Raw genomic sequence first — 27,500 nt, 5'->3', positions numbered from 1 at the left:
ACCTTTGGTCCTTTGGTATTTACATAATGATCAAGTTACAAAACAATACAATTGTAGGGATCGATGCAACAGAAAGTTCAAAGTCCAATTACTGAATGCTGTTTTGACACAATTCTATGAGAAAGAAGAAATGTAAATGATTTTAAAACAACCCAGTAAAAAACAATTAAACCGAGCATTTCATCACAACTCGGTGACATATCTTGATGATGTTAAACAGATTTGGTGGACAGAGAAATCGACAGACTGGAAGACTCACCATAATGAACTTGTTTTGCTTCCACTCCAATGAGAAATTGTTATATTGTGCTCTCTGCTTCTCCTTGCCCTTTATATACCTTGCCACCCTCCAACTACAATCCCAACCAGCCTACATTCTCTCCCCACCCTATGTTTTTCCCTCCCCCTCCCCTCCGCACAGTCCCACCCATAATAAATACATCATCGGGTTCCTCTGAGACGTTGGCCCCTTCTTGATCTCCATATACAACCAAAGTTTCTTTGAATCCCCCGTTATGAACTTTTCTCCAACACGTCATTGTTTATTTGTTTCAATCCCACCTCACCACCTGCTTGAAGGACAAGGGTCACGTATTATCGGTTTACCTGAACATGAAAAGACTGTAAACCACTTCTTAAACAAACCAAAAATGAAGCCGAGAACACGCCCTTTCAGATCCTGTGATCACCCGAGTTTACATTCTCTAGTTATAGGAGGTGGGAATGGGGTCAATGTTTTTCCGTCTCTATAGGCCCGACTTTGAAAGCGTATTCCGAGCCAACGCAAAATCCCAGCGAAGTGAAACTTCCAGGTGCAAAAGACAGAGCCCAGGAGCAAGTGGGTGTAACTGGGAAGGAATGGGTACCCAGAGTGAGGGAATGGGGACACAAGGTTTGGAAGCAAAAACAGAATTGAGGCATTCGCTCTTCTCACGAACGGAGTCGGCTGTGGTGCCATTTGAAATGAGGGAAAGGATTAAAGGAGAGCATACATCAGAGACAGACTTAACAAGGCACCACCAGGTTTTAGAGGTGGGAGACAAGTTTGAATGTTCAATTTTGAGGTTAAACAGATGTTGTTTTCTGGCTTTCCTGAGAATGGACACACAACGCAGGATTACCATGGGGGGGGGGGGGAAGAGAGAGAGAGAGAGAGAGAGAGAGAGAGAGAGAGAGAGAGAGAGAGAGAGAGAGAGAGAGAGAGAGAGAGAGAGAGAGAGAGAGAGAGAGAGAGAGAGAGAGAGAGAGAGAGAGAGAGAGAGAGAGAGAGAGAGAGAGAGAGAGAGAGAGAGAGAGAGAGAGAGAGAGAGAGAGAGAGAGAGAGAGAGAGAGAGAGAGAGAGAGAGAGAGAGAGAGAGAGAGAGAGAGAGAGAGAGAGAGAGAGAGAGAGAGAGAGAGAGAGAGAGAGAGAGAGAGAGAGAGAGAGAGAGAGAGAGAGAGAGAGAGAGAGAGAGAGAGAGAGAGAGAGAGAGAGAGAGAGAGAGAGAGAGAGAGAGAGAGAGAGAGAGAGAGAGAGAGAGAGAGAGAGAGAGAGAGAGAGAGAGAGAGAGAGAGAGAGAGAGAGAGAGAGAGAGAGAGAGAGAGAGAGAGAGAGAGAGAGAGAGAGAGAGAGAGAGAGAGAGAGAGAGAGAGAGAGAGAGAGAGAGAGAGAGAGAGAGAGAGAGAGAGAGAGAGAGAGAGAGAGAGAGAGAGAGAGAGAGATTCTGCGGAGGAAATCCCATGGTGAGTTACTATCAGGGGTTGTAGATATGAGAGACCAGTCCTGAAGAGAAATGGCTGCTTGCAGTCCCTCCCAATCTGCCTGAGTGAACTGCCAGACTCTCAGGTGCTGAGGCAGCTCTCTGAGAATAAACAATGAGATGTGACTTTCACAAGCACATGATTCATCACTTTTTGGCAGAATAGACAGAAATGAGCCCACTGAGGCTCACCAGCATATATCACATGCAATGCCAACAGCAATATCTATCCAAGTCAGGAAAAAAAAACCCATTAAAATAAAATAAAGTGTCTGGATGGAATCCCCAAAAAACAATCAAAGGTAGGAATGACACCAAATTCCTTTTACAGATCGCCATTACATTTTTTGACATTTTTGTCATTGGTAACTGTGTGGCAATAAGAGCAATTGTGTGACGATGTTTACGTGGAAGGAAGTTAGTTGTCGGTTTGTCGTGTGGGTTGGTGTGATTATATATTATATTTGTTGTGGGATGAGATGAAAAAAAAAATGTGAAAAGATGTCGTGATGGCAATCCAAAAAGGATTGTGGTGTCATTCCTACCTTTGGTTCTTTTTTTTGAAGGATTCCATCCCAAACACACTGAACCATTGAAGATATCATCGAGGGAGAGACATCCGTCACAGGTTCTGCGTAAGCAATGGAGTACACTTGTACACAACAGTCTGGGTTGGGGTTAGGGTTAGGGTTAGGGTTAATCTATCAATTTAAATTATTTCATTGACTTTAAAAAAAAGGTTAATTGTGTTGCACTCTTGGTTTCATTCAGAGCCAAATCTCTGAGCTACTTGGACCACGTACCGCAAAATGGCGGTGAAACATCGGGTGGCGGAGGTTCAATTTGCCGAAAAAGAGAGCAAAATAATCCCGGTTGTGAAATAAACTTTCCCCGTCAACATTACTCATGCCTGTTCTCCCGTAATTTCGAAAGTGAATGTTGAACTTTTCAAATGCAGTGCCGGATGCGGCCGCCATAAATGGGAGACAGACAAACGCACGGAGAGAGACCACGGTTCACAATATATAATAGATAACTTCCCTTCCAAGGAACTTCAACACAGAAAGAGACAATTTGACCCATCTAGCTTGCACAATGGTTGTCAACCTGTGATAGTTTTTGTTTGTGTACAGTCAAGGCTCATGGAAGAGCGAGAACACGAAACGGATCAGGACGCGGACACCGACTCTTCTAGAATTACGTAATCAAGTCCACCGATCATTAAATTTAAGCTTATTTTGGACCTCTTTGAAGTTTATGAAGATACTCTATTTTGAAGTCACAAATCACAATGCTAAATGTCGTTTTTTTTCTTTAATTTAATGATCATCACTGGAACCTTTGCTCAAAGACTTTCAGTATAGGCTCTTGTTATTAACAATACCGACATGGTTTGTTCAACTTTGTGATAATCCTCATACTCTGTCACAGAGCCTCCGTGCCGCCGAATCAGCTTCTTGCGCAAGGGTTATACTGGGGGGTTTGCCATTGCCTTCCCAGTAGTTAGGACAATAATTTATAATTTGTTCATGGTGCTGCTGATAGCTCGCCCACTCTTTGTGAAGGTCATGGTGGAAAGTCCAGTTTAATCCATCTTTGATTTAACATCCCCAGGAGGGACAGCACACACCGTCCCTCTGACGGACGTTTATAGCTGGGCCAAGATTTAAACCAAGGCAAGACAGCTTCGAGTTGAGTGCACGTGTACCTCAAGAGTCTAGACCATCCTGTCAGCCCAGGTCGTATCATAACACACTGTTAAACAAACTGTGATTCCATGTTGTATTTATACGTTTAGAATGTATCTCATTTGGTATTGTTACGAATTTGGAATTCAATCGCACACAACATACAGGTTCCCTTAGTCAGCTCTGTCGATAAGTGCATGTTCCCGAGATAGCTCACCTTCCATTGTTTAAATGTTTTGAAATCGATTAGATGCGCTGCGGATCGATTTAATAGTTAGGGAGCGAACAATGGAGACGTCCCTCCCCCTCTTCTGCGAAGAGGAAGAAGAACCCTGCGGTGACGTCAACAACTCCCTCCCACCCGCGGTTGAGCGGGGGGTGGATCACGAGGGCATGAGTCATGCTGGGTGCGGGGGAGGGGGTGCAAAGAATAAAGAGGACATCTTTTCTTTGTTCAAAAAGAGTCCCGTGGGAGTCCCGTGGTAGGGCTGAGTTCGTGGGCTGAGTTCGTGGGAGTCCCGTGGCAGAGTTCGTGAAGAAGTCCTGTTCTGAGTCCCATGTGCAGAGTTCGTGTGCTGAGTCCCGTGGGAGAAGTAAGCTTTTTTGCTTCTGAGAGAGCAGTCATTCAGCCGACGGGTCCTGCTTGGCTTGAGGCCTTCGGAAGCTTTTTGCTTCGGCTGGCTCAGTGAGCTTTGGCTGCTGCTTTGTTTTGGAAGGTACTTGAGCCGGTTGTTCGGCTCGAGCTGCGAGTGGAGGCTTCTTCCTCTTCTTCCTCTTCCTCTTGGTTCGTGGAGCTTTTTGTTCTCCATTTTGTTTCCCGGCTTGGTGCGACGCATCGGCCTCTTCTTGGAGTTGGATCCTCGGGGAAGCGACGATCGACAGGAAGTATCGGCGCCTCGTCTCACCGACACGTGTTGAGAAGTGCGCGAGGATTCGCGGGAGCTCGGGAAGGATCGGGGCGATTGGATCCAGCTCGCTCTCGCTGGAGCCCGGGTCCGGATAAGTTGAAGACCACACAAGGTGCAAAGGTTCGAGTCAAGCTCTGAGTTTCAGCTAACCTGTCCTCCGAGCTGGAGCTCATGGTTAAAGGTCTCAGCCACCGTTTTGTGTGTGTATGTGTGTGTGTGTGTGTGTATGTGTGTGTGTACACACGTGTGTCCGTGGGCCCGTCTAATAAGTAGGAACTGCTGTTAAGTGTATATGACTGTACATAATAAGTAGACTGTTGTAGTTCTTTTGTCGTGCTTTTGTTGCTTGTATAATTGCATACGTGTTTTGCCTTATTTAATTGCATACGTGTTTTGTTATAATAAATGTCCTTGTGTGAATGTAAACCTGCTCGTTGCATCCATTCCCTCATTGACTGAACATTTCGTGCAATGGGAGTTAGAAAGCCATTGGTTTGCCGTAATAGGGGGACATTTGGACTGACAGTTCTCGGCGATTACGCCGCTCGGAATCGCGCATGGACAAGCTCGCCTCGGTGGTTTGTTCCGTACGAGTTCTGTCGAGGGTGGAATACCCCGGTAGTTGGATCACGTGGGTATTTAGTTAAATTGAAGATTGGCAATCAACCCTACCCCACGTGATCTGCCAATTGGCGTATTTCGGTTCTTGTACAAGGACCCGTCGCTCGGAGTTATCCGGGCGATCGGTCGGGCCGACTCGACTTGCGGCTCCGTTCAGAGCGGTCCGTTGGCGGATGACCCCCGGCCAGTAACAGTATAATGCATTTCTTCGGGCTGAATGTTGAGCTTTGCCTGAGTCTGGAGATTTTCAAAAGTAGCGTGGGAAGTGGCCGCCGGAAAGGGAGTCAGCCGAACATACAAAAGCACAGACAGACAGACACCAAACTTCACATTGTATAATAGATGCATATAAGCACGAATGTCTGTCTGTCTGTCTGTCTGTCTGTCTGTCTGTCTCTCTCTCTCTCTCTCTCTCTCTCTCTCTCTCTCTCTCTCTCTCTCTCTCTCTCTCTCTCTCTCTCTCTCTAATGCACACACGCACACACACCATACTCGGGGTACAGATACAACTTTGTTCTGCAAGTAGCATGGGGCTCCAGAGGGGATATATATATATATATATATATATATATATATATATATATATATATATGTATATATATATATATATATATATATATACATATATATATATATACATATACATATACATATACACACACACACAGATATATATATACACACACACAGATATATATATATATATATATATATATATATATATATATATATATATATATATATATATATATATATATATACATATACATATATATACACACACACACACAGATATATATATATATATATATATATATATATATATATATATATATATATATATATATATATATATATGTATATACATATACATATATATACACACACACACACACATACACACAGTGCCGATAGAAAGGCAATACCCCTTTTCAAAATTTTCACCTTTTGTTGCCTCATAGCCAGGAATTAAATCATACTTTTCCCACCTTTATTTACACATCATAACCCACAACTTCCAAATGAAAAACAAATTCTACAAATTTCAGAAGGTTAATCAAAAATACAAAACTAGAATATGTTGGTTTTGGCTCCATATCTCAATGGTGAAGAATCACTTTTAAATTCTCGAATCAAGATCCAGATCTTCACGAAAAATGAATCAATTCGTCCTTGGCAGACACACAAACTGTCCAGTCCACAACTTTTTCAGATATGCTCACAGGCAAACAAAAACTCGAAATCAAAGAGCGACAATTTTTCATCAAGTAAATATATTGCTGCTAATTTATGTTGCACTCGCAAAGTACCCGTGCTATGCACAGAAGGGGCTGGACAGCCACTGGACAGCCAGTTGTGAAGGTCTTTGGTAAATAATGGTGAAACAACACATGCCAAATCCGCAAATGTCATTGGTGGAAACCCTCACATAATTTCCTCATTCTGCTTTAAACTCAATCTCTCTATATTTTCATTCAAACATCATTATTCCAATCACAAGTTAATACTATACCATAATTTAACAAAATACAATGTTAGAAACACTTATGAAGTCAACTATTTCAATGATGTCATTGCGAATCTGAAAATGCTGAATCCGCAAATGTCAACGGTGGAACGGTCATTTCCTTATTCTCCTTTAAACTCAAATATCTATATTTTCATTCCCCATAGCATCATTCCAATCACAAATTAAACAAGAAAAAGAGTAATCAGAGATTGCAAACCCTCGCCAGAACCTCTTTTGAGTAGTGTATTTCTATCAGTTTTAGGGTAAATACAATATGGCTGCCAGGCGATCACATGTGTAAAGTTTTGCCTCGATATTTTCAGCCATTTCAGAGAAGATTTTTGAAGATTTAAGAAAACAACAACAATATGGCTGCCGAATCACATGACCGATGACTTCATGCTATTTTTTTTCTGTGGACCATTTTATCCGCAGAAGACCCTTAAATTTTTTCATTCTAATCTGATGTGGCGTTCCACATATGTAATTATGATGTCATAACGAGGGCACCGATGGCATCACAAAAAATCACAATTATTCCCCATGAGGAGTACTTGCTATGTGCCAAGCTTCAATTTTTTTTCTTCATGCGGTTTGATACAGAGATCCAAAAATTTCCCGTTTTTCCAATATGGCTGCCACAACACGTGACCTATGACGTCATAATTATCATTAAAACATTCTACATGAGTAGTTGCTCCAATGGTGAAAATTGTCTCAATCCAACAAGCAGTTATGGAGAAAAACGCGAAAGTTCTGTGCGGACAAACAGACAGACAAACAAGAAAACAAACAAACAGACAAATGGACCCAAATGCAAAACCCACACCGAATCCTTTGTCGAGGACAACAACAAAATACAATATTTCAAACACTCACCCCCCACCCACCTTAGGACACCGGCTGGGAACCTAAAACGTTCCACAGAAGGTTTGGCAAGGCTCGCCTCAAAACTGAGGGAGTAGTTTGGGGATGGATGGATGGACAGAAACTTCTGCTTTATGATATAGATTTGATATCCTGCAGTTTTATTGGCAAGTCTTTTGATAAATTTTGGTGTTATGTTGCAGCTATATTTGTTTTGTTTTATTTTAAATCTGTTTATATGTTTAATATGGCAATCATCTGCTTCTGAGAAATTGTCAAAGGTATGAATTTGTGCCCGATCTTCCAACGTTAAAGGATCATTAAAAAAAAAAAATTCAACGATCTGAATTTCAATCTGAAAGGTCTTTGGACAGATTGATGATTTCATCCTCAGTTTTGCGAAGGAGGGTCCAATATTTTCATTTCGTATCTCCAATACATTTTTTTGTTGGCGGAGAATAATTAATTTACAAAGTAGTAAATAAATACTATAATACAATTAATTTATTAAACACTTCATTAATTACATAATCAAGCAAACTAACAAGAAATTAATATGCTGGATAGAACTAAAATTCATCAATTTTAATTCATCCCAATCTTCCAATGTTAAAGGATCATTAAAAAAAAAATTCCAGGAATCGAATCCGCATGAGGATCCTGATCAAAATTGCATGTTACAGTCCTTGGCTGGTCACCACATACACAAAAAAAAAACAATTCAAAATGATTGTTTCAAAACTGTGGACAAAAACTCGCGTGACAAACAGACGTGACACGTCAACATACTTGGCGAAATACTTTCACCAAGTAACAAACAGACAAGGTTGAAAACATAACCTCCGTCCACCTCTGGTGGTGGCGGTAATGACAACCAATCAACGGATGCATCAAACCAATCAAATGAACATATTTTACATGTTTAGGCACCACCGAACTATTAATAGTGAGTGGATTGTTGACATGTTCCCTCTTTTAAAATTACATGTTATGGAGTTCGTTGCACAAAGGAGGAGGAGGGAGGGGGAGAGAGGGGGGCAGGTGGTTCAAACCCTGGCAGAGTCATACCGAAGATTTAAAAAATGGTACGTGCTGCTTCTGTGTTTGAACCTCAGCATAAAAACAAAGGATACAGCATGGACAAACAATGCTGGGAAGGCAATTGCAAACTACTCACCATAGCTTTTTGCCAAGAAACAGCTTTGGCAGCACCGATTCGATTTAACAGAGGATGGTACATCAGAATCAACCATACTGTGTAACCTATACTCGATGATCTTTGAACAATACAATAATGCCTGACAAACTCTCATCACAGCAGTTACTGCCACAGCCTTTATTGAAAGAAAAAGAGTAGAAGGTAAACGTTAAAAAAATTTTTGTGTTCATGGAGAGAAATATGAAGGATTTAGGCAAACAAATTTTGAATTTCACATTACAATGGACAATACCGATGCTGCATGCTCAAAAGATATAAAAAGTGAAACAGAGAAAAGGTTTGAAAAGGAATGATGTTTCAAGCAATTAAGTGAATGAATAAGAATGCATCATATTTGTGGATGACTCAATGCTTGCAAGGGCTTTTCCTTCCTCAGCGCATGTTGTTGCTATAGATCTTCGCAAACTCTGCGGAGACAAGCAAGCAGGGATATTAAATAATTTCCCAACAATATTCATCATGACTAATGATGCAAAAGTATGGAATTGAAGAAATTAGCTCAGGATTCATCAAAAAGTCAAAAAATAGTGAGGAGAATTTCCAAGCATACCACTATAATCAATCCTGCCATCCTTGTTTCTGTCAACTATCATCATAATCTTGTCAAAGTCATCTGGTATTGGATACGCAGCAGCTTGCAACACTTGTAGGATTTCTTCCTTGCACAACGTTCCTGATTTGTCCTGCAAACACAAAATACCACTGATTACCCCCACCATGGAAAGTGAGCAGAGGTTCTATTTTTACCTCTGTTTGTCTGTCTGTCTGTTTGTGAGCAGGATAACTCATAAAGTTATGGACGGATTTGGACGAAACTTGTTGGACAGGTTGGGTGTGCGATAACGAATTGATTATATATTGGGAAAGATCTGGATCAGTGTGGGGAAGGGGGGGGGGGTAGCATTGTAATACTCATGCATAAACGACTTGTGAATATCTGTAGCTGTATAAGAATCCGTGAAGGGTTTGAAACGGTAATGGGTTTTCCTTGTGCAGGTTTTCATGGTTGCTTCATGCAACTTTCTTTGACTGAAAGATATATATATATATATATATATATATATATATATATATATATATATATATATATATATATATATATATATATATATATATGTCTATATATTTAAAAATTATAATAGATGTTCAAAAGTATAATTTATTTAATATATTAATATGTGGATATATAAATATATATAAATATGTGGATATATAAATATATATCTCTCCATATATATATATATATATATATATATATATATATATATATATATATATATATATATATATTTGTATAATTGTATGCATATATATATATATATATATATATATTTGTATAATTGTGTATATATATATATATATATATATATATATATATATATATATATATATATATATATATATATATGTGTATAATTGTATATATATGTATAATTGTATATATATATATATATATATATATATATATATATATATATATATATATATATTTGTATAATTGTATATATATATATATATATATATATATATATATTTGTATAATTGTATATATATATATATATATATATATATATATATATATATATATATATATATATATATATATATATATATTGTTGTGGTTGACCAAATTCGCAAACCACCATTCAGGTCCCTTAGGTGAGATATCTCTGTAAGTATATGTGTAGTTAGGCCCAAACCCGTTGTCTAGAGGGAATAAATGTCATTCATGCGGGCTGCGACTCTTCAGGATAGCCGTTTTTCTTTTACTATCTTTATTTTGGACCAGCCGCCATTATTACCACCACCAACCACGTCTCAACAGCCATCACAACAACAACCACCAACCACAACGCCGCTTCACCACAACCGCCACGACCTTTACCGTCACAACTCGCCACCATCGCATCACCGTCATCTCGCGCCACTCGTGGGCCCCGATGCTGGACTCGTGCGGGGCGCGCACCGAGCAGCGTGTTCAAAAACATCACGGACCTTCCGCAGAAAAACGGATCAAAAACGACTCACGCCCACATTTGTTCCGTCCAATCGGTGAGCGAGGGGCGATTTGGCCCCGCCTCCAGGGCGTTGGAGGGCGGTCGCTATATGCAAATTCATGGATCAAAAAGCATTCACGCCCACTTTTCCTCGGGCCAATGGGGAGCCAGCAAGAGAGGTGAAAGGTCGGAGGCAGAGGGTCAAGGGTAAAAGAGCGAAGCCATGGGGCTTATAAAAACGACTGCGTTCGTAAGAAGTTGGCAGTTCGCAGTTGGCAGTTGGCAGTTGGGAGTTCGCGGAGCCAGTGAAGAGTTGGGACGAGTCAAGAGAGGAGACGGAGAGGGCGATCGGACGAAGCTGTGGAGAGGCGGCGGCGGCGAAGGCGCTTGAGGGGGTGCTCGCGTCGGATTCGGGGAACTGCGGAGGGAGAGGCCGGCGGCGCGACCGAGGTCGTGGTGGAGACGCTCGTCGCGGGACCCGAGATTTTGTGAAATCCTCCCTTCCCCGAGCATCAGCAACCCCCTCCTGTTTCCCCCCCGCGCTGAGATAGTGCGACAAAAGGGGGCCCCCTTCCCACCCCCTACCAGACACTGTCCGCGAGGCCCGTGGAGTTGAGGCACCACTGCCACTTCGCGTCTCATCATCAGATGGGTAGGCCCGACACGGTCTCGGCCCCAGGCCCGCCTACCCTCCTCATCCTGGAGGGTGGTTCTCTTTTCTTTTGCTTTGGGAATATGTGTTGTCGGCACCGTCTGTGAAGTAAAATTGTATAATTGTTGCCGAGTGCCCGGTAGTCGGATAGATCTGCATTGTTGCATTTGCTTTTTGTCTTCTTCTTTTACATGTGCTTTTGGTGGAATTGTATATGTGTGCTTTCCGTTCATCGCGAAATAAATGTGCTTATTGTTGAACTGTTTTCCCGCTTCGCTTCGTCATTTCTTTCATTGAATCCGCATCTTGCTTCACGTAAAGGGTTGGTCGTGGGCTAAGACGCCCAATAATTAATCGAACCGTCGAGGCCGACGAATAACACCGCTCGGTTATCCCGATAGTACGGAACGGGTCGCTTAAGTGGCCCGTGTCCGAAGTCGACCTGCGGCGAGGTGCGATCGCCCGGTCTACCCTCCGTGTGGGTACTTAGGTAGGTCGAATTTGGCGAGCAACCCTATCCCACGCGGGGGCCGATTGGCACGATCGCGGTGAGACCGAAAGGTCCACCCGTGACTGGTTCCCGGCGTTAGTCCGAGAGGGTCACGACTGGATTGTCCGTCCGGTGGGCGACGTGCCGCGATTCGAGTTACGTGGCCGTCAGCACGCCGGCGGGCGCGAATCCGCAACACTGGTGTCAGAAGTGGGATACAAACCCATCGCCCTCCTCGCAGCACTGGTATTGGAGAACGGGAAAACGGGCTGTCCTGTCTCCAATTAAATTCACGGGAATCGGTCCAGGGGTGAGAGGAGCGACCCCCGATTCCCTCCAAATTACGAGCGAGCTAAATTAACCCTTCACGAGAAATAAGATGGCGTCTCAAGGCGAGCAGGAGCCGGGGGTATTAGAAATGGATGTAGAATGTGTAGAATCCATGGCTCAGGATGAAATCCCCGTGCAGGAAATGTTGGTTGTACAGGAAAACGAACTCGCCCAACTGAACCCAGAGCCCGAAATGGGTGCGGCAGCGGCCGCGGTGTATGACACCTCCCCTCCCCCTCTCCACCAAAACCCTTCCCCAACCCCTGCCGAAACGGCTCACCCAAGCGCACCCGACATGGCCCAGCTATTCACCATGCTGGCAAAAATGTATGCGGAAATGACAGCGAACATGATCAAGCAAATGAACGAAAAGATGGATACATACACAAATGAAAAGAAAAACGAAATGAAAGGCATGAACGAAAAGATGGATACAAACACGAATGAAATGAAAAACGAAATGAAAGGCATGAACGAAAAGATGGATACAAACACGAATGAAATGAAAAACGAAATGAAAGGAATGAACAAGCAAATGAAGGAAGAAACTAAAAAGCTCCGGGGTGAGACGCAGAACATGGGCCGATGCCTGCAGGCGGGCATGAAGGCCGTTAGCAGGGAGATAAAAATGGCGACTCCACGTGTAGGACCGAACGAGCTGGAAGGGGGTGCAACGGCTGTCGGGCCCGCGGTGGAGGCGGGAAAGGAAAAAGTAATTCGGGAGACAAGAGACGAGGTGAAAGTAATTGCGAGGGAGAGAAAAGAACAATTAATACGGAAAGCAAGGATGAGGTACGCGGAGATCGTGAAAGAGCAAGGAGTGAAAAACAGGGAAGGACGGGAGCGACTTAAAGAGAAAGCAAGGTTGACCTTCATAAAGATAAGGGAAAGACGCCAGAAAGAAGCGGAGACTAATAGACAGGAGGGGACAACAGAAACTTATAAATGTATAGAGACACGGGAGACAGAAAAAATAGAGGGAAGACTACACGATGAAGACGGGGTAAGTGACGCACACACACACACACACACACACACACACACACACACACACACACACACACACACAGATAGTGGAGGACGATGAGGTTGAGCTGGCGGACCGTGCAGGGACCCGGTGCGAGCAGCGGGATAGCCTCCTCCAGGAACGAGGGGAGGGAGTATGCCCCCTTGAGGCGAGTCACGACCAGGTGAGTTCGGTCGTGCTTTGCGAGGTTGAGGGGACGGGTGCTGTGGACAGGTGCACGGAGAGCTTGGGGGGTATAGAGGCCCCGGAGACCCTTGTGGGGACACGAATCCCCAGTGTGGTTGTCCCTGTGTGTGTGGTGCAAGGTGTGAGTGCGTCCCCGTGTGTGGAAGCGACCCCGTGTGTGAGTGGTGTGGTGGCGATGGTGCCAGAGTACGTGCTTCCCAGCACGCCGTGTGTGGATGAGGAACCGTGTGTGGATGAGGCACCGTGTGTGAGTGAGGCCGTGTGTGTGGATGAAACGGCCAGTGTGGATGAGGCACCGCGGTTGAGTTCCCCCGCGTGTGTGAGTGAGGGGCCGTGTGTGGATGAGGCACCGCGGGTGAGTGCCCCCGCGTGTGTGAGTGAGGGACTCCGAGTGAGTGAAAGGCCGCGAGTGCGTGGAGCCACGTGTGCGAGAAAGGTAGCATGCGTGAGTGAACGGCCGTGTGCAAGGTCGCTGTGTGCAAGGGAGACCGTGTGTTTGAGAGAGCGGTATGTGAGGGAGATGTCGGTTGGCATGCGGGAGCACGCAGCCGCGTCTCCCGGTGTGAATGTGATGGAATGGACTGTGAGCGTCGTAACACGCGGGAGTGCGTGTGTCGAATGGAGGCGACGACGGAGACATGTGAAGAAAGAAAGCCGGGTAGCGGCTGTAGCTGTTTCGGGGACCGTGCCGGGTTCACCCAGCAGTGAGCACGCGGTCCGTGCTGTGCAACGCACGAGGCCGCCACGTGCTCGCTTGCGAGAGTGAAGTCCCGGTCCGGAAACGCACGCGGTGGATTTGCCGATCCCGCGGACGGACAAAGTTTAGGCAGGACGACGGATTTGGACCGGACGGGTTCTCCACGCGATCGTGTGTGTTGAGCTCCAACGGGCAAAGCACATGTGTTCGCGTGGGGAACCCCTCGAGACGTGGGGCTTGTGTTTTTTTTTATGCGCACGGTGACGCCATGGCTGCACGTGGGGTCGGAATCCGGCAGGAGGGGTATCCCTGCAGGATAGTACCGTCCAAGGAGGGACGAGGAACACGTGCAGCTGCATGACGTCACGGGCAGGTGCAAAGTGCGCGAGTTGCCGCGCTGGTGCTGCGCATGAAAAAAAAAGAAAAAAAAAAGCAAGCCTCACTTTCGGGTGCACAGGATTCCTGGGCAAGGGGTGGAAGACCCCCTTGACCTGGGCACAGGATGGAAACTAGTTAGGGGGAAGGGTTAGCTTAGTTAGACCGACTTCATGGGGCAGTGGTAAGTCCTCATGGAGTCCGTGGAATGGATTAGTTAGAGGGATTGTAGCGAGATTTAGGTTGGGAAATAAAATGATTTATTTGGAGACAGTGACAGACTTTGGATGTGTAGTGGGGACGTAGCTTAGCTACGTAGGTTAAATGGAACGTGCTATAGTTTAAGGGACGACGTGGGAGCACGAGTTAGTTTGGGGATGTAGTTAGAAGGATGGCAGAGTTCAGTGGTGTGTGTGTGTTGAAGAGTTGGTGAGTTGTGAGGTGAGTACTAGTTGAGTGAGTGAGGCCAGAGGGTCTGTGTGAGTGGAGCGAATGGGGAATGCATGGTGCGATGAGTGATTGGGGGGAGAAGTGACTCCCGCCCAAGGGACCCCGGGGTCAGTATAAAGTGAGTTAGGGGGTTAGTTAAATTGAAAAATGGAAGTCGTTTTGTTGTTGGTGTGAATGTAGGCTCGAAACCCATTTGGAGGGGTGCAGGAGCCCTGTTGACGGGCTTGGGAGCGTGGCTGCGAAAGGTGAGTATCGCTGAGTGGGTACCCCGGGCACCAGGCTAGTCGGCCGTGGTAGGCCAAGGGCCCATGGGGGGCCGGGATAGCGTAGTGGGCACGGGTGCGCCTGCTTGGTGCGGGGGGCCCGGGGCGCCATTAGCCGCGTGGGCAGTGTTGTGGGCAAGGGTGACCCTCGGAAAGGGGCCTGGGAAGCCAGCCTGCCACGTGTGCGTTTCAGGGGAGGTGCCATGGGGGGCACTCCCCGGTGTTAGGGAGCTGGTAGGCTCGGAGGCAGTGTAGTGCCCGGGGGTGCCATAGTGGGAGAATCGGCAGAGGGTCGTGCCTGCCAAAGGGAGCCACGTGTCCCAGCCATGAGACCGTGTGAGGGCACGGAGAGAAAATTGGGGGGGGGCGAGGCCCGAAATTGTGAGGACACCAACACAGGCGACGGGAATCTGGGTTGTTAGAACCAATAGTTTAAGCGAGAGGCGCTTGTTGAAAGCCCCGGGGTAGTTTAACAGTTAAATAGTTAGGGTAGATTAGGAGATGTACCCCTCCGCACCATCCATCCCCTCGCTGTCGTTGTGGGCCGCTGGACCCACTTTGGTTATAGATCGCTGAACTCTGGGGAGGCCATTCTGAGTCTTGAATTGGGCCTCGGCACAGGACGCTAGCTCTCCATTATTCCCCTCCAGGAAGGGAACGTAGGGGTTGGGAGTAGGCTAGGTGACAGGATAGGCTAGCCGAACAAGGACGATAAAGGGGGTTAGGGGACGATTTATAGTGGGGAAGTAAAATAAAAAAATAAGTTGGGGCTAAATTGGGGTTTGACAAATTAAGGGAGTGGGTATAGACAATGACAGGCAAAGGCGATAGGTTGGGAGGGAGACCGTAGGGTAGGTCCGAGCCCGCCTTCCGAGTGGCCAGCACCACCGCACTCCCTCCACCAACCTCCACTGAACGGCAAAGGCTGGCCAGCTTCATCTGCCGGCTGGCTGTTTTCTGCAAGGCCTGTGCCATCGGCTGGCCGTGTTTTGCTTCAAGGCCTGTGCCGGCCACTTCATCTGCTGGTTGTGTTGCTGCAAGGCCTGTGCCAGCCAGTTCATCTGCCGGCTGTGTTTGCTGCCTGCGGCGGCCTTCATCTGCCGGCTGTGTTTGCCTGCAGCGGCCTGGTTCTGCAGGCTGTGTTTGCCTGATCACCTTTGCCATGCCATGCCATGCCCACTGCCCCTGTTCACCAGCCCCGTTCAATTTTTGCTTTGCCCCCCCTGTTCATTGCCATGTGCGCCAGGATCAAGGCAACAGTTTGCAAGCTGCAAGAACTGCCCTGTTGGCAGCTACAACACGGGCCTGCAGTGGCGGCCCGTGCACCGTGTTTGTGTTCATCCATCCATTCGTTGTGTTCATTGCGTGTGCCACTTGAGCTGGCACGGAGACTGCGTTGTGCAGCCCATGCACCGTTGTGATTCACTGCGTTCAGTTCAAAAAGGAAGGCCTTGGACTGCGTGTGAGCAGCCGGCCACGTTCCCTGTCACCTGCATTGTTTTGAGCCAGAGACTGCATGCGAGCAGCCTGGCTCCCTGCTAACTGCTTTCTTTTTGCAGAGTTCAGTGATCCTGGGCCATGGTTTAGTGTAAAATTTGTAAGTTAAAGTAAGATGTACTGTAAATATGAGTGCGCCCCCGGCATGTCTGTCCTAGCGCCGGCAATTTTATTTAAGTCGTCCGTGTGAGTGAGTTTGTTTGGGTAGTTACTCAGCCCTCAGGTTATTTATTTTGGGGACACGAATACCATGAATGTCGCACTCAGGGATCCGTAGGTAAAATGTACTAGGGGTAAACTACACATGATGGCACACGAAAATTTGACGACTCGGGACGAGTCTGTAAAAAGGGGAGGGGGTAGTGTTGTGGTTGACCAAATTCGCAAACCACCATTCAGGTCCCTTAGGTGAGATATCTCTGTAAGTATATGTGTAGTTAGGCCCAAACCCGTTGTCTAGAGGGAATAAATGTCATTCATGCGGGCTGCGACTCTTCAGGATAGCCGTTTTTCTTTTACTATCTTTATTTTGGACCAGCCGCCATTATTACCACCACCAACCACGTCTCAACAGCCATCACAACAACCACCAACCACAACGCCGCTTCACCACAACCGCCACGACCTTTACCGTCACAACTCGCCACCATCGCATCACCATCATCTCGCGCCACTCGTGGGCCCCGATGCTGGACTCGTGCGGGGCGCGCACCGAGCAGCGTGTTCAAAAACATCACGGACCTTCCGCAGAAAAACGGATCAAAAACGACTCACGCCCACTTTTGTTCCGTCCAATCGGTGAGCGAGGGGCGATTTGGCCCCGCCTCCAGGGCGTTGGAGGGCGGTCGCTATATGCAAATTCATGGATCAAAAAGCATTCACGCCCACTTTTCCTCGGGCCAATGGGGAGCCAGCAAGAGAGGTGAAAGGTCGGAGGCAGAGGGTCAAGGGTAAAAGAGCGAAGCCATGGGGCTTATAAAAACGACTGCGTTCGTCAGAAGTTGGCAGTTCGCAGTTCGCAGTTGGGAGTTCGCGGAGCCAGTGAAGAGTTGGGACGAGTCAAGAGAGGAGACGGAGAGGGCGATCGGACGAAGCTGTGGAGAGGCGGCGGCGGCGAAGGCGGTTGAGGGGGTGCTCGCGTCGGATTCGGGGAACTGCGGAGGGAGAGGCCGGCGGCGCGACCGAGGTCGTGGTGGAGACGCTCGTCACGGGACCCGAGATTTTGTGAAATCCTCCCTTCCCCGAGCATCAGCAACCCCCTCCTGTTTCCCCCCGCGCTGAGATAGTGCGACAAAAGGGGGCCCCCTTCCCACCCCCTACCAGACACTGTCCGCGAGGCCCGCGGAGTTGAGGCACCACCGCCACTTCGCGTCTCATCATCAGACGGGTAGGCCCGACACGGTCTCGGCCCCAGGCCCGCCTACCCCCCTCATCCTGGAGGGTGGTTCTCTTTTCTTTTGCTTTGGGAATATGTGTTGTCGGCGCCGTCTGTGAAGTAAAATTGTATAAGTGTTGCCGAGTGCCCGGTAGTCGGATAGATCTGCATTGTTGCATTTGCTTTTTGTCTTCTTCTTTTACATGTGCTTTTGGTGGAATTGTATATGTGTGCTTTCCGTTCATCGCGAAATAAATGTGCTTATTGTTGAACTGTTTTCCCGCTTCGCTTCGTCATTTCTTTCATTGAATCCCTATCTTGCTTCACGTAAAGGGTTGGTCGTGGGCTAAGACGCCCGATAATTAATCGAACCGTCGAGGCCGACGAATAACACCGCTCGGTTATCCCGATAGTACGGAGCGGGTCGCTTAAGTGGCCCGTGTCCGAAGTCGACCTGCGGCGAGGTGCGATTGCCCAGTCTACCCTCCGTGTGGGTACTTAGGTAGGTCGAATTTGGCGAGCAACCCTATCCCACGTGGGGGCCGATTGGCACGATCGCGGTGAGACCGAAAGGTCCACCCGTGACTGGTTCCCGGCGTTAGTCCGAGAGGGTCACGACTGGATTGTCTGTCCGGTGGGCGACGTTCCGCGATTCGAGTTACGTGGCCGTCAGCACGCCGGCGGGCGCGAATCCGCAACAATATATATATATATATATATATATATATATATATATATATATAATTATACAAATATATGTATAAATATAATACATTCATATATATATATATATATATATATATATATATATATATATATATATATATATATATATATATATATATATATATATATATATATATATATATATTTCTTCTTCTTCTTTCGGCTGCTCCCATTAGGGGTCGCCACAGCGGATCATCCGTATGATCCGCATTGTGATTTGGCACATGTTTTACGCCGGATGCCCTTCCTGACGCAACCCTGGTCGCCTCTTACGACACAGGGATAACATATGTATATATATATATATATATATATATATATATATATATATATATATATATATATATATATATATATATATATCACAATACTTTAGAATCAGTTAGTGACAAGCCTCAGGCCGTTTCGTCAAGGCGCTCGATATTCCCAAATTTTCCTGTGGAGAAAGTAAATTTATGGTCGGATGCTGCTCGCTCTGGATAGATTAACGGGTTTTCCTCAACGATTACATTGACTTGAATAAGGCTTGGTGGTATAATTCACAATGTGAGAACATCTTAACCTTAAGTGAACCCACCGCAAAAAAATTTCTGGATCTGCCCCTGTTTTGTCGCGCTTTTGGGCAGACAACATTGAATGTTTTTTCCATCAAGGGCCAGAATGTGTATGCGGATACGCGCCCTTGTTTTAAAATACAGAACCAGTGGCAATGGTTTTAAAATTTTCGCAGGGTGGAAAGATGGAGTGGTTAGCTGAGGTGGTACCTTTTGTTCTCCAAATTCTTCTTTCATCCTTGAGAGTTGGGTCATTAAATAAGCAATAGTATTACCTTAAAATCGAATCATAAGCTCTGTTTGTACGATATATATATATATATATATATATATATATATATATATATATATATATATATATATATATATATATATATATTTTGAATCATTAGCTATTTGCATATTTGAGAAAGTTAAGTGACTGCTTCGCTGATCTTACTAATCGTTGTTAACTTCCGAATTAAGTTATTTTTCATATCCGATACCATATTTGACAATCGGAGCTCACGATCTCACCAATTATATCAGTATCCAGGTTAAAATCCCCCCCCCCCCCAAAAAAAAGAAATTGGCCTTTTTTTTATAAAGCATTGTATGTATGGATCTCTTCTCAGAGATGGTGACAGGTGGTGCCTTCATCATGTGTTTACAAGTTATGAATTGTAAGAAAAATGACTGTTTAAAACCCCAAGTAAGGTGCAGCGTGGTACAAAAAAAATGTGATCCCATAAAGTTTTGTTTCAATTAACTTCGGGATCTGAGAGGAGTATGGAAAAATATGGAAAAATTGCATCACACAATGAATGAAATCGCTGCAAGCTCCGAAGTTGAATATTATAGCACCGAAAAAACCGATGTACAGTATACAGCGATTCGTCGAGATGAAGATCAGGCATTTGATGATATGAGTGAGGAAAGTGAAGGGATACATTTTGAGCGCTTTAACGTACAGAAACCATTGCGGCCCGTTCCAAATCAAGGCATTGTTGAGCAGGCCAAAACAAAATGGCAGCTTAAGACCCTTGCAAGGTGTCAGCCGGCTGACCAAGATGGTGCTTCGCCATCTTGGTAAGGCTTTCTTTTTTTTTGATGATGAGAACCCCATTAATTATCTTCAAAAGGGGGGGTTTCAAATTAACCCAAACACCCAATTTTCACTCATGCACTACCATATTGTTGCCTTAGTATGCCTGCAAAGCTTCAGCCTGATAGGTTTCATGGTTTTGGAGTTATGGAGGAGACACTCACATAAATATATATTGTTGCGATTTTCTAAAACCACACTCCTCTGAGGCAATAGCACACAACATACAGCGATCCCAAGGCAGTGACCTCATTAGTATGTGTTTAGTTCGTCCTTTCCTTATGTGTAGTGGGTATATTGGAAAGATGTGTTGTGTTAGGCTTTTAGTTAGGTCTTCAATCTTCAAACCTTTCTCTTATTCTACTCTTTTACCCTACTTTCTCTCTCACATGAACAACGCAAGCAAGCACGCATCCAGAACGATAACAATGAAAGGAACCAAGCAAGTAAACACCACGAGGTTCATTTAGATCTGTGCGCCATTTCCATTGAAAATTGCGTGCCAATTTCCAACTGCCATCTCACCTCAGACCTTCATTCTGCCTACCACAACATTGCCAACACTCACCACAACCACTCCACACGTCTCCTAAATATCACAACAACTTACGTTCACGTCTTTACTACAAACGCCATTGTTAGGAAGAATCTCTCCCTCTTCGCCGGAATGCCACATTTACAATCACTTCTCCCAACATCACGAAGTTTCTCTCACCTCTCTCACCAATAGGGAAGCTTGAAATCGCTAACATCCTCGTTTGATCTGATTCTTAGCTCCTCCTTCGCTCGGAGCCCATTAAAAGGAGCAACTCAGCTCAGATTGAACCGGAGATTTCAGCAGAGCCAGATCTTGCCGGACACAGGAGATTTCAGCAGAGACGGTCAGACAAGAGCTCTTAAGCGCTGAGTGAACTATGCCACAAGGAAGCGTGGCCGAGCTCGGAACTGGAGTGAAGTGAGCGACTACAACTATAGGCCGGGACCCTTCCCATTTCAGACGCTCAGTTCGGCTGCATCCAGCAGCCACCAGTTACACTTACAGATTCTTACACAACTCCATGAGGGTTTTTGTCTTATGCATAATTTTCTACTATCTATCTTTCATCTACTGTGGATGCACAAGAACAATCGGCACAGGCAAGTCACGAAGAACCGTTCTTTTCAGAGCGACCTTATCGACTTGCATCCCATACTTTCATCTTATGACACACTGCATGACACTCGCACCTCTCACTTCCCACACCATAGACACCTTCAGTTTTCTTCCCTCCTTCCCCCTTCCTAAGCGTTTGGCTTCCGCAGGTCTGCCGACCGCACCAGGTATTAAGAGGTTGCTCATCCTCAACTGCCTCTTATCTCTCTGAGATATCTCTAAGTGTGTGTGTGTGTGTGTGTGTGTGATGGTGCCTGTCCTTGCATAATTTAGGATTGTGCAAGTCCATTTGCGGCAATTCTGCACTGTCTTCTTTTGTGATTATTGCACGTCTTTTGCCGCACCATGAATTCTTTGCTTTTCCCTGCTGTACATTTGCAAATAAACCCCATACTGTGCCACATAACTTTCTTCGCTTTGTTAGAATAAATGTGCCCATTATAAATGAACCGAGCTCATTTTGTCTTTTCCTCCATTGGTCTAGCATGGTTCACACCTTATCATAACCGGGACGTTATGCAACAAAATCTGCTTATTAGCTGATACGTATTTAGCAGCTCCGCTCGGCTGCACCCGATATGGTAAGTTAAGCAAGTACGCATCGACGACATGATTCCCCAATAAGGAGATCACGTGCTCCTAATTAAATGGTTGTCAGACAGAAGGCATTGGGTCATGGGGTCAAATTATTGGCATTTGCGGTCAATTAGCGATCCGCCACGACACGAAGTTATTCATATGCGACGGCCTGCGATTCCCAGACTGAGAAACCAGGGGCAACCACTCCCTCGTTGTACGCCCAGGACCCCAACAACTATATATATATATATATATATATATATATACATATATATATATATATATATATATACATATATATATATATATATATATATATATATATATATATATATATATATATATATATGTATATACACATCCTAAAAACTCCGAGCCTTCTTTCCCACATTTCAAATGACACATGAAATATAATTTGTGGAACAATCAAATTAGGGAATATCAATGTGTGATGAAACGAATGACAATGACAACTTATCTAATGGACATAATATAAGGAATGTCCTTCTCCTCTGCTCTGTTGGACTTAATATCCTCATCCCTTACCTTTTACCCTGAGCCCTCATCATAAGTCTTCAAGAAGTCACAAATAAACATTTAATTTGAATCAAACAACATGATCGTACATGCGGGTCTCAGGCTGCTCGCCATTACCGGTTTTTCTCACAACTAAAATGGTCACCAGTCGGCCATCTTGGATCTGATCTCGAAAAAAATGACATGCATATGAACACCATGATGTGTTGTCTTTCTGCCAAGTACGAATAAAATCGGTCCATACAAGTCCAAGATATGGTTGCGGACGCACACATGATTTGGACTTGAAAATCGAGACCAAATCCATAAGGCCCCGTTTCAGACGAAGTCCAACGGGGGCGAATAGTACTCACTTTATCTGCCACTGTAAAACACCGCCTCACATCTTTTTCTGTGCACAAAAAAGCCTGAAAAAGACAATGGTTAGTATAATTTCCTGGATGTTAAATGACAGTTCGAGGACAGTACTGTAAAAACTCGTACATCATGGTCCATATTCATACAACAGTGGCTGCTTAACCTATCGACTCCGGGTTGACGTGTCATAAGGACATTGCTTTATAGAAGTAGTGTAGAAAATACAAACACACATGCAGAAATAATTTTTGTAAATTGATCTGCCCTTGAAAAGTTCATCAGCGGCATCTTCCATGCTCATGTAATACACATTGTTTTGTATGTGTCTCACAGGATGGTGTGCAGGTGGTGCACTTACCTTTGCGCTGATTAATCTGGATTTGATTCTCTGCCAGACTATATACTGTCCGGATTAGTGCTTGGAATTCCATTCCAAATTGCACTTCATCCCTCAGATAGACGTTTCGCTGGGTGTCCAATATCTGGGGCATTTGTGGGTGGATGTTAAAGATCCCACTGTGTCTTTTGTAAAGAGTTCAGGCGAGTTATCGATAGAATCATGAAAAAAAAAAATATTCCTGGCCAAATCATCTTTGGTTGAACGTCTGGCCTGGCCACCCGGTTCATGAAAGATCATGAACATTTGATCATTTGATCCGCATAGTGATTTGGCACATGTTTTATGCCGGATGCCCTTCCTGACGCAACCCTGGTCACCTCTTACAACGCAGGGATATGGTACACCTATTTTAACCGGGGTATACACCGGCCCAGTATACTTGTACTCATTTCGCCGACCTCGGAAGAATGACAGGCTGAGTCAATCCCCTGGTGTATTAATTCAGTGGCCCAACGGGGCTTGAACTCAGGACCTTTTGGATCCCAAGCCGCTGCCCGAACCACTGTGCCAACACCAGGCTTATGACAAATACACGGATATAGTTACTTAAAAAGAACACGTTTAATGAAAGTATACAAATATTTACAAAGGACAATAATCAGAATATAACAATACGTGAGATAAATTAAACTGTAAGTCGAGGCACCTCTACACACAGACTTAAATACACACAAAGGGAAACAAAATAAAAGAAAATCCCTCCTTTACTCTGGTACTTAGCTTGGCCCAGAGATGGTCTTTGTGGAACTTGGAATCGAGGCGCTTCTATTTGCACGTGTAGATGCGTGCAAAATGGCACCAAACCACTATCTCGCAGCAGGAACAAACGCACAACAGGTAATCAATTCCTGGTATTCAACACCAAGGCTCACAGACCCTGTGCAGCTGCTTCATATGTCGATCATCCTCACCAACCCCCTATTTGACATACAAGACGCTCGGGGTCCGTTCCTCACGACCCAACCAAAAGCCAAAGGCCAGCGTCTTGCTTCACCATGTGAGCCAAATCGCCTCAACACGAAAACAAGAATTGTGCCGTCTTCTACATGTGTTGAAGGAAAGCCAGCCGTAAAGCCCTATTCTTACAGGCCGTCTCCCAGCTACATTCTCTATCGACCGCGAGCTGCCCTCACTCTGCACTCAACCATTCCTTCCCTCAACTCTTCACACTAACATAATGTGTGTGCTCTCCCGATCTCTCCCCTCTCCATCCTATTTGATCTGATGCCTCCCACGCCCTCTTCTTCTTCATGCGTCTCACGTCACACCCATCAATCCTCCACCTCCAGGGTGTGGCCTGCTCAAATGAAACCAAGGAAGTCCGAGCTTCTGCCCGCCTGTCATGCCTGGCTAGTCTCTGACGTCACACCCATCAATCATCAGACACGGGGCATGACTTCACCCGCCGTCACCCCTGGAGGCAGGGCTTCTGCCTGCTCGGCACATTGTAAAAGCGTAATTCTTTCATGGTTTGTAATACGAAAATAGAGGAATAGATTACAGGGGGGCAATCACATAATGGGGGAACTTATTCTTAATCCCGATCTAATTAACACGACACCACCCCTCCCCCCCCCCCCCACTCAGTGTGGTTTTACAGTTTCCCTACTTAATTACATTAAGATGTCTTCGACACGTCCACGGACCAAGCAACTATATTCAATCCTAACTTCCCATTAAATTCCTCCATCTACCCCAACAACCATAACAATATATTAATAGTGCAGAAGCTACTGCTCAGACAACAACCACACTGTTAGTGGTGTCAAGGAACCTACAAAAAAGTCCAGACCACTTGCTACCAGCAGGTTCAGCAGGAATTTGGAATTTGTTCATGGTGCTGGCGAGAGCTCGCCTACTCTTCGTGAAGAACTTTAACGTTTTAACTTTAACGTGAAGAACTTTAACGTTTAACACCGTTGGAACTTTAACGTCCACCAACTAATACTGGCAGATTGGACGCCCAGTCTAAGCTCAGAGGTGAGTTCACATACCTCTGGGCTATCCTACCAACCCCTTGGTATTTATATAATCATCAAGTTACAAAACAACACAATTATAGGGATCGATGTAACGAAAGTTCAAAGTCTAATTACTGAATGCTGCTTCAACACAATGCTACGAGAAAGAAAAAAATGCAAATGATTTTAAAACAACCCAGCAAAAAACAATTAAACCGAGCATTTCAATCAAATGTCGGTGACATATCTTGATGATGTTAAACAGATTTGGTGGACAGATAAACAGACAGACTGGAAGACTCACCATAATGAACTTGTTTTGTTTCCACTCCAATGACAAATTGTTTGATTGTGCTCTCTGCCTCTCTTTGCCCTTTATATACCTTGCCATCCTCCAACTACAATCCCCCCCCCCTTCCCAGCCTAAATTCTCCCACCCCACAGTCCCACCCATTATACATCATCAGGTTCCTTGTGTTTTGTAAGTTGTCCCATTATTGATCTCCATGTGCAACCAAGGTTTATTTTAATCATTCCTTGTGAAATTTGCTCCAACATGCCATGGTTGTTTTAATCCCACCGTGAATGTTGAGAGGGGGAACAAGGTTCACAAAATGTTTGTTTGCCTCCACATCGAAGGACCGTAAACTAAATTTCAAACATACCAATACGAGGCTGACAACATGCCCTTTCAGAACCTGCGAGCAATTTTTGGTCAGGATTTTTCTGCCTCCACAAGTCCGATTTGAAAAGCTGATTACAAACTGATGGATCATCCCTGCAGAGTGAAACTTTGAGAGAGAGAGAGAGAGAGAGAGAGAGAGAGAGAGAGAGAGAGAGAGAGAGAGAGAGAGAGAGAGAGAGAGAGAGAGAGAGAGAGAGACTGAGACTGAGACTGAGACTGAGACTGAGACTGAGACTGAGACTGAGACTGATCCCCTGAATGTTTTATCAACACAGGAGAAGGTTATCCTGGTCAATGATCCATTCCTTGAAACTAATCTGCCCTGGTGGTGATGATTCATCTCCCTAAAGTTCCAACAACCCGAAAAGAGCAGACAGTACATCATTGGGTATGATTTTTTGGCAGTGAAGAAGGTGAATACACAACCTCAGGTGTCGGAGCTGGGAAACTGACAATATTACTCCATTCACAATCAGCAGACTTCTGCATTCAAGTCTGTTCCCTCTTCATAATCATCTTTACTCTTGCAGGCACAGTTGTCACATTTGCAGCCATTGGAACATGACACTTGGTGGTTTGTGCATTTACAGGAATTGGTGTCACATTCCTGAAGGTACGCACACTCACCTCTAAGCTGCCTATCCTGGGTTCAAATCCTGACACAATTATAAAATGTTATCCCTGTGTTTCACAAATAGGGCAATTCATCAAGGTGTGTAGCATTCCTCAGATGGACGTTAAATGAACATCGCGTCTTTCGGCATGAGTTGGTGGATGCTAAAGATCCTATGGTGTCCTTCTTGAAGAGTAGGCGAACTATCGCTTGCAACACAACCAAATTACAAATTCCTGCCCTAACCGACAGAGGGCATTGCATCAGCAGCACAACCACGCCTTCAGCTAATGATGCTACCCCGCAGCATTGTGCTCCATACTAAAGAAAAAGGAGGAAGTGCCACATTGGGATGATTTACATCATGAAGGAGTTTGTAGTACTCCAATCACACATCTTTGGTTTGTATGCACCGTTTTTCAACATCCATCCATGCTTAGCAGGTGATGGAATGCTCATCTGAGGTTGGAGGGCATTTTCCACATGGACATTTGGAAAGGTGCTCGCTTGATGCGATACTGAAGAGCATTCTTGCTGGGCGGCAGTGACACATTCGTTGCATTCTTCACTGCCAAGCCATTGGTACGGGCAGTGGCGGAAGTAACCCTAGGTCCAACACAGTCCCAGCCTCGTCGGGCTGAACCCTGCAAGCTGGCGGAGCGTTATTGAAAGCTCGCACAATTTTGCCTTTTGAAAGCATGACACCATGCACCTTTGGCAAAGGTTGTATGTAAAAATGGTGGTGTTACTCAAAGACCAAGGAGAGCACAATGAAGGTGATGGTCTTTCCCACAACTGAGGCATTTAAACAGCACCTATCACAATTATAGACCTCCTAAACTATCGGCAACTCTCCCTTCTTTCCACAACTGTAACAATATGATATCGAGGTCACATCTTCAAAATCAACATAGAGACCAGCATTTAACTTTTCACAACTCAGGCAAACATCCTCAGTAG

General features: G+C 45.2%; 1 protein-coding gene and 1 pseudogene across 5 annotated transcripts in view; both read right to left on the bottom strand.

Moving 5' to 3' along the window:
• LOC147011598 (uncharacterized) overlaps positions 1-431 on the bottom strand; it is a 28,015-nt pseudogene extending 27,584 nt beyond the window's left edge. The window contains exon 1 of the transcript XR_015051561.1: positions 260-431. The product of XR_015051561.1 is annotated as an uncharacterized LOC147011598 (transcript). The remainder of the gene's footprint in view (positions 1-259) is intronic.
• Positions 432-8,654: 8,223 nt separating this feature from the next.
• The window catches only part of LOC147011597 (calhepatin-like), a 24,525-nt gene continuing 5,679 nt past the window's right edge, over positions 8,655-27,500 (bottom strand). For 2 of the 4 annotated variants that reach the window (XM_085856085.1, XM_085856086.1), the window contains 3 exons: positions 22,878-22,931; positions 9,103-9,235; positions 8,655-8,959 (listed from right to left, as the gene is read on the bottom strand). In XM_085856085.1, coding sequence (XP_085712211.1) covers positions 8,925-8,959; positions 9,103-9,235; positions 22,878-22,931 — 222 coding nt within the window. In that variant the 3' untranslated portion in view covers positions 8,655-8,924. Of the gene's footprint in view, positions 8,960-9,102; positions 9,236-22,877; positions 22,932-25,546; positions 25,652-27,500 lie in introns of those variants that run through there. The other 2 variants (XM_085856088.1, XM_085856087.1) reach the window with 2 other exon arrangements.

Source organism: Eptatretus burgeri, chromosome 15 (assembly GCF_056783735.1).
Source record: "Eptatretus burgeri isolate ZD-2024b chromosome 15, Ebu_testis_v1, whole genome shotgun sequence".
NCBI classification, from domain to species: domain Eukaryota; kingdom Metazoa; phylum Chordata; class Myxini; order Myxiniformes; family Myxinidae; genus Eptatretus; species Eptatretus burgeri.
The sequence above is the reverse complement of the archived record's forward strand: the minus strand, read 5'-3'. Positions and strand labels throughout refer to the sequence as shown.